Source organism: Penicillium atrosanguineum (genome assembly GCF_028827265.1).
Source record: "Penicillium atrosanguineum strain IBT 20685 chromosome Unknown utg000006l_segment0_segment0, whole genome shotgun sequence".
NCBI classification, from domain to species: domain Eukaryota; kingdom Fungi; phylum Ascomycota; class Eurotiomycetes; order Eurotiales; family Aspergillaceae; genus Penicillium; species Penicillium atrosanguineum.
The window spans coordinates 1123451-1138612 of NW_026623138.1; the positions used below are offsets into that span (position 1 = coordinate 1123451).

Consider the following 15162-nt stretch of genomic DNA (forward strand, 5'->3'; position numbering starts at 1 on the left):
TTGACAGGATGGGGGCCAAAGGGCGAATCGGGAGGGTATTCGGGTATAAGGATATAAGGGTCCCGGGTAAAGCGTCAAGAGTCCAAAGTCAAGGTCAAAGATTAGATCGAGAAAGGAATGGAGAAAGAAGGCGTTATCGGGGAAGGTGTTTATGGAAGATAACGTAAGTCACTCCGTCGCCCTCCGTTTCTCCACTGGCGATCGACGGGGGTTGTTCTACCTCCACTTTCAAGATTGCATGAGCGTGGTATGTTGGACTACTTCAATGGTTCTGAGACTTCTATCCTGTTGCCGAGTTTCCATTCCGGATGCAACTCCAGGTTTCAAACCTCCCCCCAGATTCATATGAATATACCGTGGGCCGAGAGGTTGCCGAGCGCCTAGAATCGGACCTACTGGACGAAAGAGGGCATTGACTATGGGAACCTAGCTATCGCCCACTTTGCCCCTAATTTATCGTATGCGACACACCGTACTGTAATAGATTCCCGTCGGCAAATGGGGGTCGCATCCGCCTTCCTGAATCAGCCCATTCCAGTCCCTTCAACGCGGAAGCCGGAATCAGCCCCGTGCTCTGACCCAGGCCAACAAGATGGAAATAACATGGAAATCACGGGCTCAGGGCTCAGGGCTCATGGCTCGGGGCTCGTTCCGGGCCGCTTTCTTTGCTCACCTCTTATCAGTGTCTTTCTCTTTTTCTTTTTCTTTTTCTTCTCAGCTCGTCCACATTCCGTCTCGGCCCACTGTCGGCTCGTTGCATTACACGTGAGGCTATCATACGGTCCGGCTTTGAACTTATCCTACTCTGGGCCAAGGGTGGCCCCATTGGCGCCGACATGTCGTGTTTGACTGTCGTGCACTCACAAGGCGATCGATGTACCGTCTGTCACATCGATCGGCGCATCATGTTCCGCTTGTCTCACCGACAACTTGTCGCGTCAGATCTAGGGATCACCCGGTCCAGCGATCCGATTCGACGGATTCAATTCCTTGACACGTATCCGAGATAAAGAATGACTATCTCGATCAGAAGCATGATCACGTCCTCCAGTGTAGCCAAGTATCCAAGTATCCAAGTATCCAGGTAGCAGTAGCAGTAGCAGTAGCAGTTGCAGATGCAGTAGCAATAGCAATAGCAATATGTAGTCCCCAGGTTCCCGGAGTTCCAGAGTTGAGTTCCCCCAGTCTAGTCCCGCTCGGGCAATGCCTTGGCACCCGGGGGCGACCTCGAGACTTCCCATCTCCCACTCACCACCTCTCAATTCACAATGGCCTCAAACAAGGATATGCGAAGGGCTGATCTGGGTAAGTGTCCGTCTGAGCTACCCCTAGGCTCTCTGGCTAATATTGAACCACCACAGCGATCCCCTACGTCGAGCCGCCGAAGAGCAGCAGCGATGCCGACATCTCCAGTACGCCACACCACCGGTGACACTTTGCGCCTTGAGATGATGGAAGACGAGGATCTAACCGGATTTCTCAAACAGGCACCATGTCGAGCACCATGCCGATGGCTGCGGTAGGTCCCGCCCGGACCCCTCGGATTGCACTTTACTAACATGCGACCTAGATGTTCACGCGCAACAGGTGAGCCGATGAGGTTTTGCTAGAATCATGCAACACTGCTAACAACAGTCACCGTGCAGAATGATTGGATGGTGAGTACTTCCACAGCTCCTGCGTCCCTCGTCGAGTCCTGCGTCCGAGTCCTCTAACATCGATTCAGGGTGTCCTTTGTCTTCTCCCTCCAGTCCTGGCTCGGAGAATCCGAGGACCAGAAGAAGACCGCCTCTACTCCGGCCTACATGTCCGTTGGCATGTCCTGTTCGTGATCCCCTCCCTTTGCCTGGTTGAGCCAAGCTAATCTCAGGACACCCCTAGTGATGGCCCTCGTTGTCGTACGTTTATCTCGAGTGATTCCCCCGCAACCTTTCCTAACCATTCCGACAGACCTACTTCCCTCTCTTCATGCCTCCTCAGGTCGCCAAGGGTGCCACCGCTGCTGGACCCCCCGCGCCCTCGCCGTGAGCTCGAGTCTGAGTCCAAGTTCTCGTCCCTCCTGTGATACCTTTATATGCGAAATCTACGAGTATAATACTATTCTCTGTACCTCTTCAACTGTTCTTTCAACTCACTCCGGGGGCAGGTGCTGTCACGTGGTGATCAGATCAGACATTCCAGTCGTGGGATGCCAGTGCGCTAGTGGGTTCATGCTGTACCAACACCCGAAAGGCTTCAATTCTTGTAATCACACAATGCAACAGATCATCAAAGTCATTCAATTGCATTCCAAGGAAATCATAGAGTAGACAACTCTTGAGACGTAACGTGAAGTTCAAATGTGTACTGTGAATCGCTTAGTCACACACCGCCTTTCCCCATAACGTGAGTGGTTCAAAAGGCTTTGCCGCTCTTCTCTCTAATTCTTCTACCACCAGTACCAACTCCTCTCTCTCTCGCCACAGCTCATTTACAGAGATATTAAATCTCCCTCCTCGTTCTCTCTACCAAAACCGCTTTCAAGGGCTTTTACGACAAAAGGCCGAGTTTATGTCCATCGAAAACCTCAAGTCCCATGGTAAGTTGGGTCGCCACCTCCCCCCCCTCCAAAGTGGGCGCGTGTCGAGCCCGCCTCGACACAACTGCCTTTTGCACGCCAGATATCGTGATCGCAGTGTCAGAGGCACTCTCGCAACTGTCTGCGGTATCGGTCTGTCTTTATTGGCGGCGCTCATCGCTCAGCCTCCGCGATCTACGCCTCGGCGGGGTAAATTTAGTACTGGACCCGGCTGACATTTCTTTCTCACAGACCCCTTCGCCGACGCGGACGAAGAGACCGGCGAGACTAAACAGTCTCAGGACTACATCCACATTCGGATTCAGCGTACGTGAACACACTTAATCTCTCGTTGTCGATCGTCACGGTCGCGCCGCATCGGCGATTTTAAGGAGTCGCATGCTAACCACACTTCCCACATACAGAGCGCAATGGTCGTAAGACTCTGACCACTGTCCAGGGTCTCCCTAAGAAGTTCGACCAGAAGAAGATTCTCAAGGTCATTAAGAAGAAGTTTGGTACGTTCCCCCGTCACCGCTGTGTCCCATCATTCGCTAACCCACACACAGCCTGCAATGGCACCATCGTCGCAGACACTGAGATGGGTGAGGTGATTCAGCTGCAAGGAGATCAGCGTAAGGATATCCAGGAGTTCATGACCGCCAAGGACGGCCTCGAGCTTGATGCCAAGACCATTAAGGTGAGCACCCCTCTATCCCATATCACCAAAATATATCTAACCCCACATTCCAGGTCCACGGTTTCTAATCCCGTCACCGTCACCATGCCTTGTTCCAGTCCCTTCCTCCCAGTCTACTTTGCCCTGTGAGCGGTGAGATAGGAAGCACGCAATGTGTCCTTCAACCGCCGGCCGTGCAGCCGGTCCGTCTTTCGGACTCAACCTGCTTTCAATCTCCTCTCAGTGCCTGGCTTAGACAGGGCCCACGTCGATGCGGCACGCTCTTTTGTTTCCTTCATGCATGATCGATAGAAGCGTGCCCTTTATTTCTTTTCGACGTTTTTCTTATTTTTAGGACGGGATCATGACGGAACGAGGCGTTGGTAGATACCCATATCTGCATAGACAGACGATGCTATTTTTCTTATTCACCACTTTCGTGTGTGCTTCCATTTGCTTTATCTTTTTTATTGGAACTGTCTGGTCATAGAATGACATTGTGCCATTGTCACTTTCTTGACTGGGCTGAGGAGATAGGGGTTTGAATTCGAGGCGTGCTGTGTTGATCTGCCAAGGGTCTGCGTGCGCGCGTCTGTGTTCCTTTCCTTCGTCTTGCTCTCTGCTGTCCTTTACGTTCTTCTCAGTGTGCTGTTGCTTGGAGACAAGGAATTTGAACTGTCCCTCGAACTACGCTCAAGAACAACTAGTCTGTAGTTGTAGGCCTGCCAAATAGGACGTTTGTAATAGGGGCAAAGACAGGGACCAAGACAATCTCGGTCTTGAACTTGTTGCCTCTGGGGATGTCTTTATAGACGCCTTTCTTGGTCGACTCCCAACATGCTTTGCAAGCCAATCTAGGAATAAATTTCTAAATGGAATCTTGTTGGAATCTTGTGGGAAACTACTCTCGAGCTTCAGTCCTTCTTCAAGCGCTTGGCGGTTTCCGGCTCAAGTGCTCTATATCGGTTCCGTGTATCTGCTACTTTTCTTGTAGTTATTATAGCCGCAAATTGACACAACCTTCCTATAACGTCCGGCGTGAAAAATCAGATGGAGGAACTCGGATGTCCTGGTGGGCTGACGTTCAAGTAGATGACGACTCAGTTTCGTAATGCTGCAGCTCTTCTTGGAGTAATGCCATCGCGAGCGTGATTCTTCATCTGACTTCGCCTGATTCAATTGACGAAGAGGTCTGACACGGGGTCCACCGCAGGCCCATACCTTGACTCTCAAAGGCCAGATGAGGATGAACCACCAGCCAGGGAAGAACAATGCACTGACTTTCGGGGTAATGGTTACTATGATACAAATGATCATGAGGGGAATGCTTTCCCATCATATCAGACTAGGGCTTCACAGCCGTGAATGAAAGCAATGTAGCTCTTCAAGGTTTACCTTTTGTACTACCAGGAGAAGAGAAATCAGAGTGAAATAGATTAGATCTATCAAAGATCGTTGAATAATGAGAACCAAACAGCTTGCCATCCATGGATCAAGCGTGATGAGTATGGGAATCCCGAAAATGTACAAGAATCCAATCTTCTCTCCCGCCTAGAACTACCAGGGCTTCGAGCACCCACCAAGCTCATAGGTCAAGTGAAAATGAAAAATGAAATAGAGAAAAAAGAAGAGATGTCGAAGTGCGGAAAACAAGCTACAATTCTCTAGCATAGCGATCATCGGCGATACGCATACGTAGGAAAATTGCAACCGCCCAGTCCCATAGCTTGCGAGTGATTACGAAAACGGGGACCTCGGGCTCATTTTCCCGAGTTAGGTGGAGTTGGAGGAGAAGCGACGACATGCTTAGGAAACTGGCGGCGGAGACAACTAGGAGTGATGCTGCTGTTTCTCGTTTGATTTTTGCATGATTTTGGGTGGCGTGGTAGACGAATGTTAAAGACTGATAAATTTGTTAGTAATGAGTCGTTGACAAGCGTGACTCGTGTGCAACTGCAACTCACGGTGGTAATGGATATCCAGGCGGGGAGAAGAAGTCGCGGATCAGAAGACGCGCCGGATAGGTATAGGACCCAAGATGTGATATAAGCAATTAAGCCATTTGTTGTCAAAAGTCGGATTACAACAGCCGGCGGGGTGTAATTCAGAAGCCTGAGAAGGTTAGCTATGAAATTGGGACTTGAGAATGGGGACACAAACCATCGAGACATCATACAATCAGCAAAGAAATAGGAAAGATATGCGGATGCGCAGCACTGGAATAAAGTTAGCATGCAACCACCAATCAAGCTGCACGGACATATCGAGATATTCCGAGCAACATCACCTCCAAGCAAGATGTACATACCCACATAATAGCCAATGCCACTTCAGTAACCCTGAACCTCCTTTCAACATCCCACTCCTGCCCTACACTCCCCACAATAGCCGCCGCCCAGCCCTCTCGTCCCATCCCCGGCCGAATATGCAACAACTCAGCCAAGAAGGTAAATGCACATCTCAAGCCCCACCAACCCGCAGGCAGCGTGCTCAATGCCCTGCAGACCAAAAGGGGTATGTACCACCGGCGGTCAACACCCAAGATAACAGCCACTCGCGGATGAAGCGGTGAGGAACCAGCCTGGCCAGCATCGCTGCCGAGTGGGGTGTGAGATGTCGAGGAGGTCGGGGACGGTGGGATAGCAGCTAAGGGTTCTGAAGCCACCTCTTTGGCGAATTGGCCCACCGGTATCGTTACCGGAGGCCGAAGGAGCTCTGGTGGTACACTCGGCCTTAGGCTCAGGTCTGGCTCGCTAGGCGCAGCGGGGGGGGAGAGTAGGGCGGAGGAGAGGCATTGCGTTGAGGAGCCAGCCTTTAAACACAAACACGGCAAATGCGGCCGCCGCGCAACGTTCGGAAAGGGATATATGGAGGGTCGCTGTCCCTCTTGAAGGTCTTGGAGGGAAAAATCGGCACTGTTTGTTCACAGACTGGGGTGTCGAGCTGGTCACGAGTCCCCTATAATCGAGAAATTGCAAAGCGGGAAATGAAAACCCGTGAAGATCCTTCTGCGTGCTGCTCCGTGTGGCACGGTCAATTCAAACACGGAATAAACACCGACCGAGTGGGAAAAAAAGACAATAATGGAGAGGCAGTGAAATATCAGAGAAGCGCGCTGTGGCCGAGCTCCATACATGGAAATCGCGGAGGGTGTGCACGTGACCTGCGGATTTTATCCTTGCTCTCCGACTCGCGACGGAACACATCCACCGAGAGTCGCAGCTCGCTATGGCGTCTTCACTACGACTGCCCGTGGGCAGCTTCGCTTCTAGCACACGTCCAACCACCATGATATCCCAGTACGGCCCGGTATCGCAAATCCGGTCCTTCTCACAGGTGCCTCAACGACTGGCGGGGATTCGGTCTCAGAACTTTAACGCGAAAGGCCAGGCGCAGCCCTCGTTGAAGTCCCGCCATAGGGATGCGATGCAGAGTGCTCAGATGCCTCCGGAGGCACCATGGTTACCGGGGACATTTGTGCGCCCTTTGTGGCGTAATACGCCCTCGGTCTTTACGCATCCGAAAGAGGCCTGGAGGGTGCAATTCACTTGGGCCAAGTCCAAGTTCATGGACTTTGGATCGTATGTGATTCTCTTTTCTCTGTTGAATGCCAGCTTGAGACATCGTATCCTCGAGGATCGCGGGTTGGAAGGATGCAATGGCAACAAAGCTAACTTCGTCGCAGGTTGGTGATTTATCGCTGGCAGCTGAAGTTGACCGATACTCTCTTGTGGGGAAAGCGCCGACAGATTGTGCGCCAATTGCATGAAGATATGTACACTGCTTTTGCGAGGTAAGAATTTCGACTCTGAGGTTCTCCGATTCACGGCTGACATTACTCTAGCGGCGACAAGAACGCCCTGAAAGCCCTCTGCGTTCCCAGTTTCGCCGAAAAGCTCATTGCTCAAATCGATAGCCGCCCAGCAGGCCAAAAGATCACCTGGACCCTCAATTCCTGGCTTCGCCGCCCGGACACTCTCTTCAGAGGTATTCGCATCCTCTCTGACCGCGCGACCCAATTCCCGGACGTCCCCAGCGCCGGTGCTCGCCAGATCGTCTTCTGCATTACATCCCGCCAGACGATGAGCAAGTCCAGACGCGTTGGCTTCGGCAAAGCGACCAAATTCGTTGAAGAGCCAAAGAAGGTTCAGGACTGCCGTGAGTATATCACCATCCAGCAGATTACCTTCCGCGGAAAGCCCGGTGGATGGCGGATTTGGGGCCACGCCAAACCGACCACATTTGAAGACATCGAAACCGATCCTTACTTCCGTCCTACAACGAGCTTGAAGGAGCGTCTTAATGGCATCATGTCCCAAGCTGGCCTTAAATAGACGGCTCTCAATCCCGAGACTGAAGTCGAGGGAATGTACATCTAAAGGGATCCAGCATGACTTGCCGGTCTTTGTTTCTTCTACTTGCCTCAAGATCAGCTGCCCTCGCACCCTTCTCTAAAATGCCTCGGCTGCACTCTTGTCTTTTTACCTACGATTTTGTCAAGCCAGTTCAATGTTATATAGAGCATCTACCAATTCATGTACCATAGCAAATAAGCCAACGTGTTTCAATATTCCTGCTACTGTGATATCTAAAGTTGTCTTATTATACGTACTACAATCTACAAAGAAAGGAACCAATATCAAGTGCATGTCACGAAGACCAAGTCCTGCAAACAATGGTGTATATGTACAATAAACATTAGGCATGTAAACAGACCTCATTTTAAAGGAAGAAAAACGCAGCACACATGAATCGGAATAGATCATGCCCAAACGCGAAAACCAGGGGCACATAGTGCCATGAAACATCAACCAGGAGGAACGGGACCATCATTAGGTGGTCACTTTCTGTAACCCAGGGATATGGAAACAAGAAGAAGACAGAAAAAGCATTTCGTGAGAGAGTTCAGTCGTCGAGGGGCGAGCCGACTAGTCATCGTCGAAGATCTGGAAGGTGTTGTTGAGGATCGTTTCGATCACGCGCACTTGCCAGCCTGCGTCGGCGATGTTGCCTCCGGAGTTGGCGCCCATCAGGGTTGGGCCGAAGCAGATAGCTAGGTTGCCGGCGTTCATGCGGTTCTCGGTGTAGTGTTCTTGGATCTTGTTGAGATGCTGTTATGCTGTTAGTATACTTTGTCTTCCTGTTTAGAATGATGGGGGGTAGAATTACGAGAATAATGGCACGGAGAGTGGCGTAGTGGGCGTCAGGCAAGCTGTTGATGAGGGCATGCAGCGAGTCACGGCGTTGGATATCATCATCAATTCCTGTAATGATTAGCTTCGGAATCAGGTGATTCATGGGTTCAAAACTTACGGGCAGCATCGACAAACTGAGTGTAGTACTGCGTGGTAAAGAGAGGATCGGGCAAATCCCTGAAGAATTGCTTCACCAGCCCGGCAACACTATTGACATCGTGATAGAAGTTTTCTGGGTTAGTAAAGTCGACTTGTGACGAGTCTTTGCATGCATATTAGTGTTTGATCCATCTGCAAAATAGGTTCGTGAGCTTACCATTGTCGAACACGGCCTTCATGTGGCTGATGTGGTTGGCGCTGCCGGATAGTCGATAGATACCCTCCATGTCCAGACCAAACAGCTCAACGGCTTGGAAACACTGGTAGACAAGAAACGGCACTGCAGTTCCATCTCGGGCATATAGTTCCTCCAAAGGCACTCCGAAGACTGGTTTCAAGGGAGGCAGAGATCCCTTCTCCATTGGAGGAGGACCGGTCATAGGCACGGCAACCGTGGAGGGAGGCTCGCTTGCCGGGGGGCCGAGGGTTGGTAAGGAAGTTGAACCGACGGATTTGCTGAACTGGGATCCGCAGATCCGGGATACGGTGTGGGATTGTATTGGCTGGTGGGTTGAAGTGGTTGAGCGGGCGAGGCAACGCTGGCGGTCGAGAAAGAAGCGGGAATTGTGGACTGTCGCCTGTTCGCGGTGCTTGGTTGCGAAGGAGCAGGAGCTCCGCCGAGAGTCTAGTATACAGTTAGCAAATGATTTCATTCAATGAAGGTTTTCGACGTACTGGGTGACGCTCATATTGGACCTGTTCTGAGGTCACAGCACCCGAATTTCCTTCGTGGCTCAGGATATAATCGTGCAAGTCTTTCTGGTTGTCGACCTGGCGCACAACCTCTGCGAGGCTCTTAGGTGCCAATGCTCCGGTCTCCGCACCAGCCTTCAGAGGGCTGATGCAAAGACCTTGGCTAAGCAGCAGCTTCTCGCTAAAAGTAGCTGTATACAGTCAGACAACACCCTCCGTCCCCATTACCACACAATTGCTTACCGAACTTCTGCTGCTGCAGAGTCAAGCCTGAGTCGCACTCCGAAATCAACAATTGCAGGTTATGCACGGCCTGAGGCCGGTGAGTCGACACCAATTCCTGACGAGCAGTCTGCGCCGCCTGAACCTTAGCCTGATAATCACTATCCGCATTCTGAACCTTGCGCAGAAGATCCTCCTCATGCTGAGCCGCCGACTTATGACCCTTCAGACCAAACTTGCCGCCCGTCTTGTCGCCCGTGCGGACACGATCATATTGTTCCGCAAACGAGTCGTACTTGGCCTTGGCCTTCTCCGCCTGAGCCTCGGCATCAATAACTTTCTTCTCCGCCGCCAATCCAGTCTGCTTCCACTGCTTGCGACCGCGTTCCATATTGGATGAGAGCTCGTGCAGATCATCCGACATCTGTTGAAGGGAGACAGAAAATTGGAGACCATGATCGGCCATGCGCTCCTGGAGCCGGTGAATATCCTTATAGCTGGAGCTGTACGTTCCCTGGCGGTTCTCGCTGCGGTTCGCGGCGTCATTAACGGCCTTGGACAGCTTCCGAAGCCCCTGAGCATGCTCCTCTTCCAGAGCTCCTCTCTTCTTCAGGAAGGTCGAGAAATCCTATGCGAAAACGTCAGCGCATACGCGTTCCCGGCCGAATTGTCGCGGTGGGGGCTCACCCTAGCGGAGGCCACGCTCTGCTTCAACCGAGTGAGGAGAGTGGTGATTCCGATCTGCATGCGACACGGTCCTCGTTAGCACGGACTTCGCACGGGCACAATGCGCAGATCTCAGACTGGCGCTTTTTGCGACGACTGACCTCGGAGTGCGTGATCTTGTCCAGGCGAGCCTTCAGCTCGTCGGGGATGGCCGTTTGGTCAACGGTGCCTGAGTGGGCCGACTCGCGACCGGAGCTAGATGGGGGCGCATCGGATAGATGGGGCAGAGCGGTAGGCTCTGGAAGTGCTGAGTCGGACATTGTCGCAGAGCCAGCAGTTCCGCGAAAAAGTGTGAGGGAGTGAAAAGAAGGGGAAGTCGGGGGAAGGAGCTATTATTATCGATGACACCGGAAACCGATTGCTTGGCGGTGGGGAGTGGGCTAGTTGGCGATCAATGAGGTCAGTCCACGGAACCGTGCCAAAATGTGGGAGCCTTGCACTACTTGGACTAGGTTGTGGCGCCAGGGGCAACGCAACGCTGAGCCACAATATGTTTTGGGTGTTCATCCGGAAGTTCGTGAATACCTAACATTTACAGTCTCTACTGTACAACTTAAGGGTCATCTTTGGTGCCAACTGATTTAATCCACGTGTCCAATTCTTCAAATATCAGGCTCTCATATCATGTTTAGCTGCCCAACCTTTGGAAGACAGAAATACGACAGAAGATCGGCATGTAAGCCTTCAGCATTGGGCGCTGAGGCGGTCATATCATCGAACCCTATTTAGATGTGATATTCGAGGTCAATTGAACCAAGTCGAGCAGGCACAACCTATCGGAATTTTCTCTCGGGAACATTATAGGGCCTATCAATTGACTTCATGCACCATAGAGGCGGTGGAGATCCTTATTTGCATCCAAGAAGCCAAGATCCATGGAAAACAAGCCCAGCCCAATGATAAGGCTTTTTTACTTTCCTATTCACATCCTTCCGAACAGTCAAGACAGCATGTTGATAAGCTTTTGCTAGATCAATGATCTTAGTCTGGCTCTCGGAATCTGTCTCCTCGGCAGCGCGGTCAAGTCCATGCACAAGTTCACCATAAAATGCTTCCGCGAATCGTAGAACATCCTCCTGTGAAACCTTCCACAGTGCTCCAATGACCGCGCCAGCACCGGCAAAGTGAAACGCTGCTGTAAGACCTAATAAATCATTCACCGCAGAGATACGCGAGCGACCAGTTCGGCAGCCCATAGATAGAACAATACTTGGCTGCTTGAAACGGATACCGGAGAAAACGTCATCTAGGCTGAGGTCGTCTGCTTGATGTTCACTAAGATTGAGACACTGCTGGGATCCGTCGGTGAAACCAGGAGCGTCAGTAAAGTCAGAATGACCGTGAATGTGCACGACGTTCGAGACTGCACATTGGGATTGGAACAGGCCTTTGCGGTCATTTGTAAAGTTCGAGGAGTCAACATGTGTGCAATTTGGAATTTTCTCGGTCAGTGTAGACAGACGTTCTGAAATGGTTTGCTGGGATTCAGGCAGGTCGGCTCGCAAGGTATTGAACACAGCCGCACGGAAGGGAGAGGCAGTATCTTTTGACACTGTAATGGGAGCTTTCATAGCCTCACGACAGAGACGCAGTAACGACAGACTTTGAATATAGACGATTGGATTGCGCTGTATCAGAGGCATCCCATCAAATGTAATGGCGTGAAGAGGGAGACGGTGAAGCTGGCCCGTAGGACAGAAAACGAGTGTGTCCCCAGGCTTGGTCAACTGCTTTAACTGTTCGACCAGGGGCCGTAACACATTCAGGTCCTTCCTTGCGTCTGTATGAGCGAGCGGATACTCTTTACGCGTCGGATCTGCGAAATCGTCGACACTTAGACACTCATTGATCCATTTTTCCACGTCTGCTTGCTTGAAGTGACCAATGGCACCAGGTGTGACAAGCGATCCTGGCTGATACACCACCATCAGAATATCGTATAGATCATATGAATTTGGTGTTAGTTCGACCCATTCGACTATGACCACGGAAGGACCCAGCTCCTGTCGAAGTTGGAGGAGCTCATTGACGCTCATTGGGCGACCCTCTCGCAGGTCCAGGAAGGACTTGACGGATGCGTCTCTATTGCGAAGAGTATTGGTTGTCGCCTTGATCTGCTCCCGCAGAGTGATCCTTTGTAATGGGCTGCTTGTAGCAACGCTTGCCATGAGAGAGTTCAGTCTCTCCCAGTCAGCATTCATGTCCATATTCTGACGAATGGTTTGAAGAACAGTCGAAGGTGGCTCTTGCGTCAGACCGAGAGATTCAAGCAGCGTTCGGGCTTTGCATCTTTGGATCCAGAGGTACAGATCGCTGTTGATTTGCCATAATCTCTTTTGCTCGTCATATAGGGCCTTTTTATCCGAGGTGTAGTAAACCTTGATTGATTCAACCCACGCCATCAATGCAAGTTGGTATAATTGAGACTGCACGAGCAACTTTGAAAGGGCTTCCTTGGCTGGAAATGACTCGGATGCACTTAGAGCTGCATATTCCAGACGAAGTTCAATACTCAACTCATGTGCTGCGGTCCAGCATTGGGTAGCATCCCATGGCTCAAGTGAGCCAAAGACTTTGAACCTTTTCCACGCCGCATGTCCCAGGGCATTCTGTGTATGATATGCTATGTCTAGCCTACCACGAGCCAAGAGGTGCCCTAGAAGTTCCTCCAGCGAAGCGGTCGCGTTCTTCAGATCCTGATCAGAGACCAAAGTGCTCCCTTCTGCGGCCAAGTTGATAAGTGAGTTTGCCTGTGCAAACCTGGCAGTGTCGAGGCTCTCAATAGATATCAGTTTCGAGTCAATAGAATGCAGGCGGTTGTACAGATCAAATTGACGTTGTCCTTCTCTTGCTGCAATCGGAATTGCCCAACCTTGGTCGTTTGGGAATTTCAAGATGTATTGAGAAACGCTTTGTTCACGGCAGAACTGAAGTTGTTTCACTACCAGTAGTCGCTGGAATCGCGTGGGCCGGCGCCCCTTCTCTGCCAGCCACGTTTCCACATACTCAAACCATGACTCCCAGTCTTTGCTTGCTCGCGGTCTTAAACCTCCGATCAAGTACGACGCCAACTCATGTGGGATGCAAGTGGAACCAATTGTTTGTGCGAACTCAGTGGCTTCATGATGTGCTGTAGAGGGGGGTTATGTTCAGGGATTCTAATGCTCCAAGGACTGCATCCGGGGCCTCCACGCCCCCCCAGCACAGTATTCTTTTGGCTTCGGTTATAGTCAATTGATCATCCTGGAGATCCCATTGAGCCCACCTGAGGATGAGAGTGGCACATTTGACCATGAAACTACCGAGTGTACGTTCTGCAGACGTAGCGCTATGGAGTTCAGAATCAGGCTCCCAAAGCATTCCCGCTGTAGCATCGTCCATTTCGTCCAGGTATATTGCATCAACTTGTTTATCCGGTGGACACTGTGATCTCCAAAATGAGGCCTGCTCATGATATTGTGATCTAGCAGGCATGCCAAGTGTGGTGGCTATATTGGCTCTATGTCTGTGCAAAATCGACATTGGGAAGGGAAAATCGTACTGGGGATATCTGGCAAAATATCCATCAATCATTTCCAGAATATCAGAGCCTCGACCTAGTAAGCCGCCATGAGAGCTCTTCCAAGTGCAATATCGGATCAGAGCATGTTCTTCGTGCATGGCTGATTTGGTCGTTGATTGTTCAAAGGCAATTTTCTGAAGGAGAATATCTTTCGTAGTCTCTCCAACTTGGCTCAGCTCGGATTCATGGTGCTCTGTCAAATCTAATACACTTCTCACGAGACATCGATGAACTTGAAAGTTCTTCTTATTGCATGCAATGGCTGCCAGTCTCAGTGTTTTCTTTACTTTGACGTCGGGCGCGGAAAGATCCAGCCGCAGCTTGGCGGCTGACAACATGAGCCACAGTCTTGGAAAGGCTTCCTCGGGTGAATGACTGAGGCAATTATTAGCAGATTGGAATGCATTTCCAAGCAACCCCTCAGACAGGTCCAGGCATTGTAAAGCTTCGTCGTTTCTGTTGAGGTCGAGTAGCTTCTCCGCGAATTTGATATTGACCCAGGTCCTGGTACAGGTTCCAAGTATGTCCTCTGGTTCTGCAACAGCTGCTTGTAGAAAGTCTCGAAATGGTGCAGTTGGATCTCCTGGACTTGCGTCGGAATTTGCCGCCAGCATACGAGCCGCATCGCCAAATTGACCGTGGGTTTGTAGTTGCTGTCGGATTTGGCTCAAGGAGGGGAAGTTAGCGGGAATCGTAAAACCATTGATCCAGTTGCTCCAATCGGTGCACCAGAGTACGACGTGATGGCAATGGTAAGCACATATCAGCTAGAAACAAAGAACTCTTGATTAGCATCCGAGGTGTCTCTCGCAATGGTTGAGCTTGACATTGTACCTCGACGCGATCGTAGTTCTCTACATCCTTCTCCGTGAGTCTCCCAATCACCGCTAGGGCTACATCCATAGCTTCGCGACCTTTTCCATTCCTTTCTCCGTCGGCAATCGCCCGTAACAATTCCACGAGATGCCAAATATCACAACCAGCGCTGGTACCGTGATCAAACGGAACTGTGTATTTTTGTAACGAGTCCAGGCGCATCTGGGCGAGACCCATGTCAGCGTAGAGAGTTGATCTTAGAATTGCAATAAGGGGATGGGTAATTTGCAGTTCAAGTTGGGCATATAAAGATTCAGCTTCATCGTGCAAGCCGTAGTAAGTTAAGCAAGACGTTTCATACATAGCATCGGCAACCTCGGCCGTGAGGCCGGACAAGTCGAAATTATAGCGAGTCCATCGCCTGTCGCCAGTATAATCTGGAATATTTAGATCCATTTTTGTCAGCCCTCATGTGAGGGATATGGAAGGGGGTGAAATGTTCGCGGTCTTAAATACGAGGACGCTAGCGTACTTATGCATTATCCAGGTGATG

At 50.9% G+C, this 15162-nt stretch overlaps 6 protein-coding genes across 6 annotated transcripts; 3 read left to right on the forward strand and 3 right to left on the reverse strand.

Moving 5' to 3' along the window:
- Positions 1–1268: 1268 nt before the first annotated feature.
- N7443_007548 (uncharacterized protein) lies at positions 1269–2028 on the forward strand (the record flags this gene model as incomplete). The annotated part of the gene is made up of 8 exons (XM_056887604.1): positions 1269–1305; positions 1362–1412; positions 1488–1519; positions 1571–1587; positions 1647–1658; positions 1727–1807; positions 1871–1898; positions 1951–2028. The coding sequence occupies 8 exons, from the start codon at positions 1269–1271 to the stop codon at positions 2026–2028; spliced, it is 336 nt and encodes a 111-aa protein (XP_056739295.1).
- A 411-nt stretch (positions 2029–2439) lies between these two features.
- Positions 2440–3386, forward strand: N7443_007549 (translation initiation factor eIF1; the record flags this gene model as incomplete). The annotated part of the gene is made up of 4 exons (XM_056887605.1): positions 2440–2578; positions 2810–2884; positions 2983–3075; positions 3127–3386. Coding segments are annotated over 4 exons (567 nt in total), but the record flags the coding sequence as incomplete, so codon positions are not given.
- A 1504-nt stretch (positions 3387–4890) lies between these two features.
- N7443_007550 (uncharacterized protein) lies at positions 4891–6048 on the reverse strand (the record flags this gene model as incomplete). Its single annotated transcript, XM_056887606.1, has 4 exons — positions 4891–5139; positions 5201–5348; positions 5397–5452; positions 5545–6048. Coding segments are annotated over 4 exons (957 nt in total), but the record flags the coding sequence as incomplete, so codon positions are not given.
- A 416-nt stretch (positions 6049–6464) lies between these two features.
- On the forward strand, positions 6465–7570 carry N7443_007551 (uncharacterized protein; the record flags this gene model as incomplete). Its single annotated transcript, XM_056887607.1, has 3 exons — positions 6465–6817; positions 6922–7029; positions 7081–7570. 3 exons carry the CDS (start codon positions 6465–6467, stop codon positions 7568–7570), a joined length of 951 nt encoding a protein of 316 aa, XP_056739298.1.
- Positions 7571–8164: 594 nt separating this feature from the next.
- On the reverse strand, positions 8165–10560 carry rgd1 (putative Rho GTPase activator (Rgd1); the record flags this gene model as incomplete). Its single annotated transcript, XM_056887608.1, has 8 exons — positions 8165–8347; positions 8406–8500; positions 8550–8693; positions 8748–9215; positions 9274–9474; positions 9527–10133; positions 10193–10246; positions 10333–10560. Coding segments are annotated over 8 exons (1980 nt in total), but the record flags the coding sequence as incomplete, so codon positions are not given.
- A 519-nt stretch (positions 10561–11079) lies between these two features.
- On the reverse strand, positions 11080–13355 carry N7443_007553 (CHAT domain-containing protein; the record flags this gene model as incomplete). Its single annotated transcript, XM_056887609.1, has 2 exons — positions 11080–13280; positions 13343–13355. The coding sequence occupies 2 exons, from the start codon at positions 13353–13355 to the stop codon at positions 11080–11082; spliced, it is 2214 nt and encodes a 737-aa protein (XP_056739300.1).
- Positions 13356–15162: the final 1807 nt, after the last annotated feature.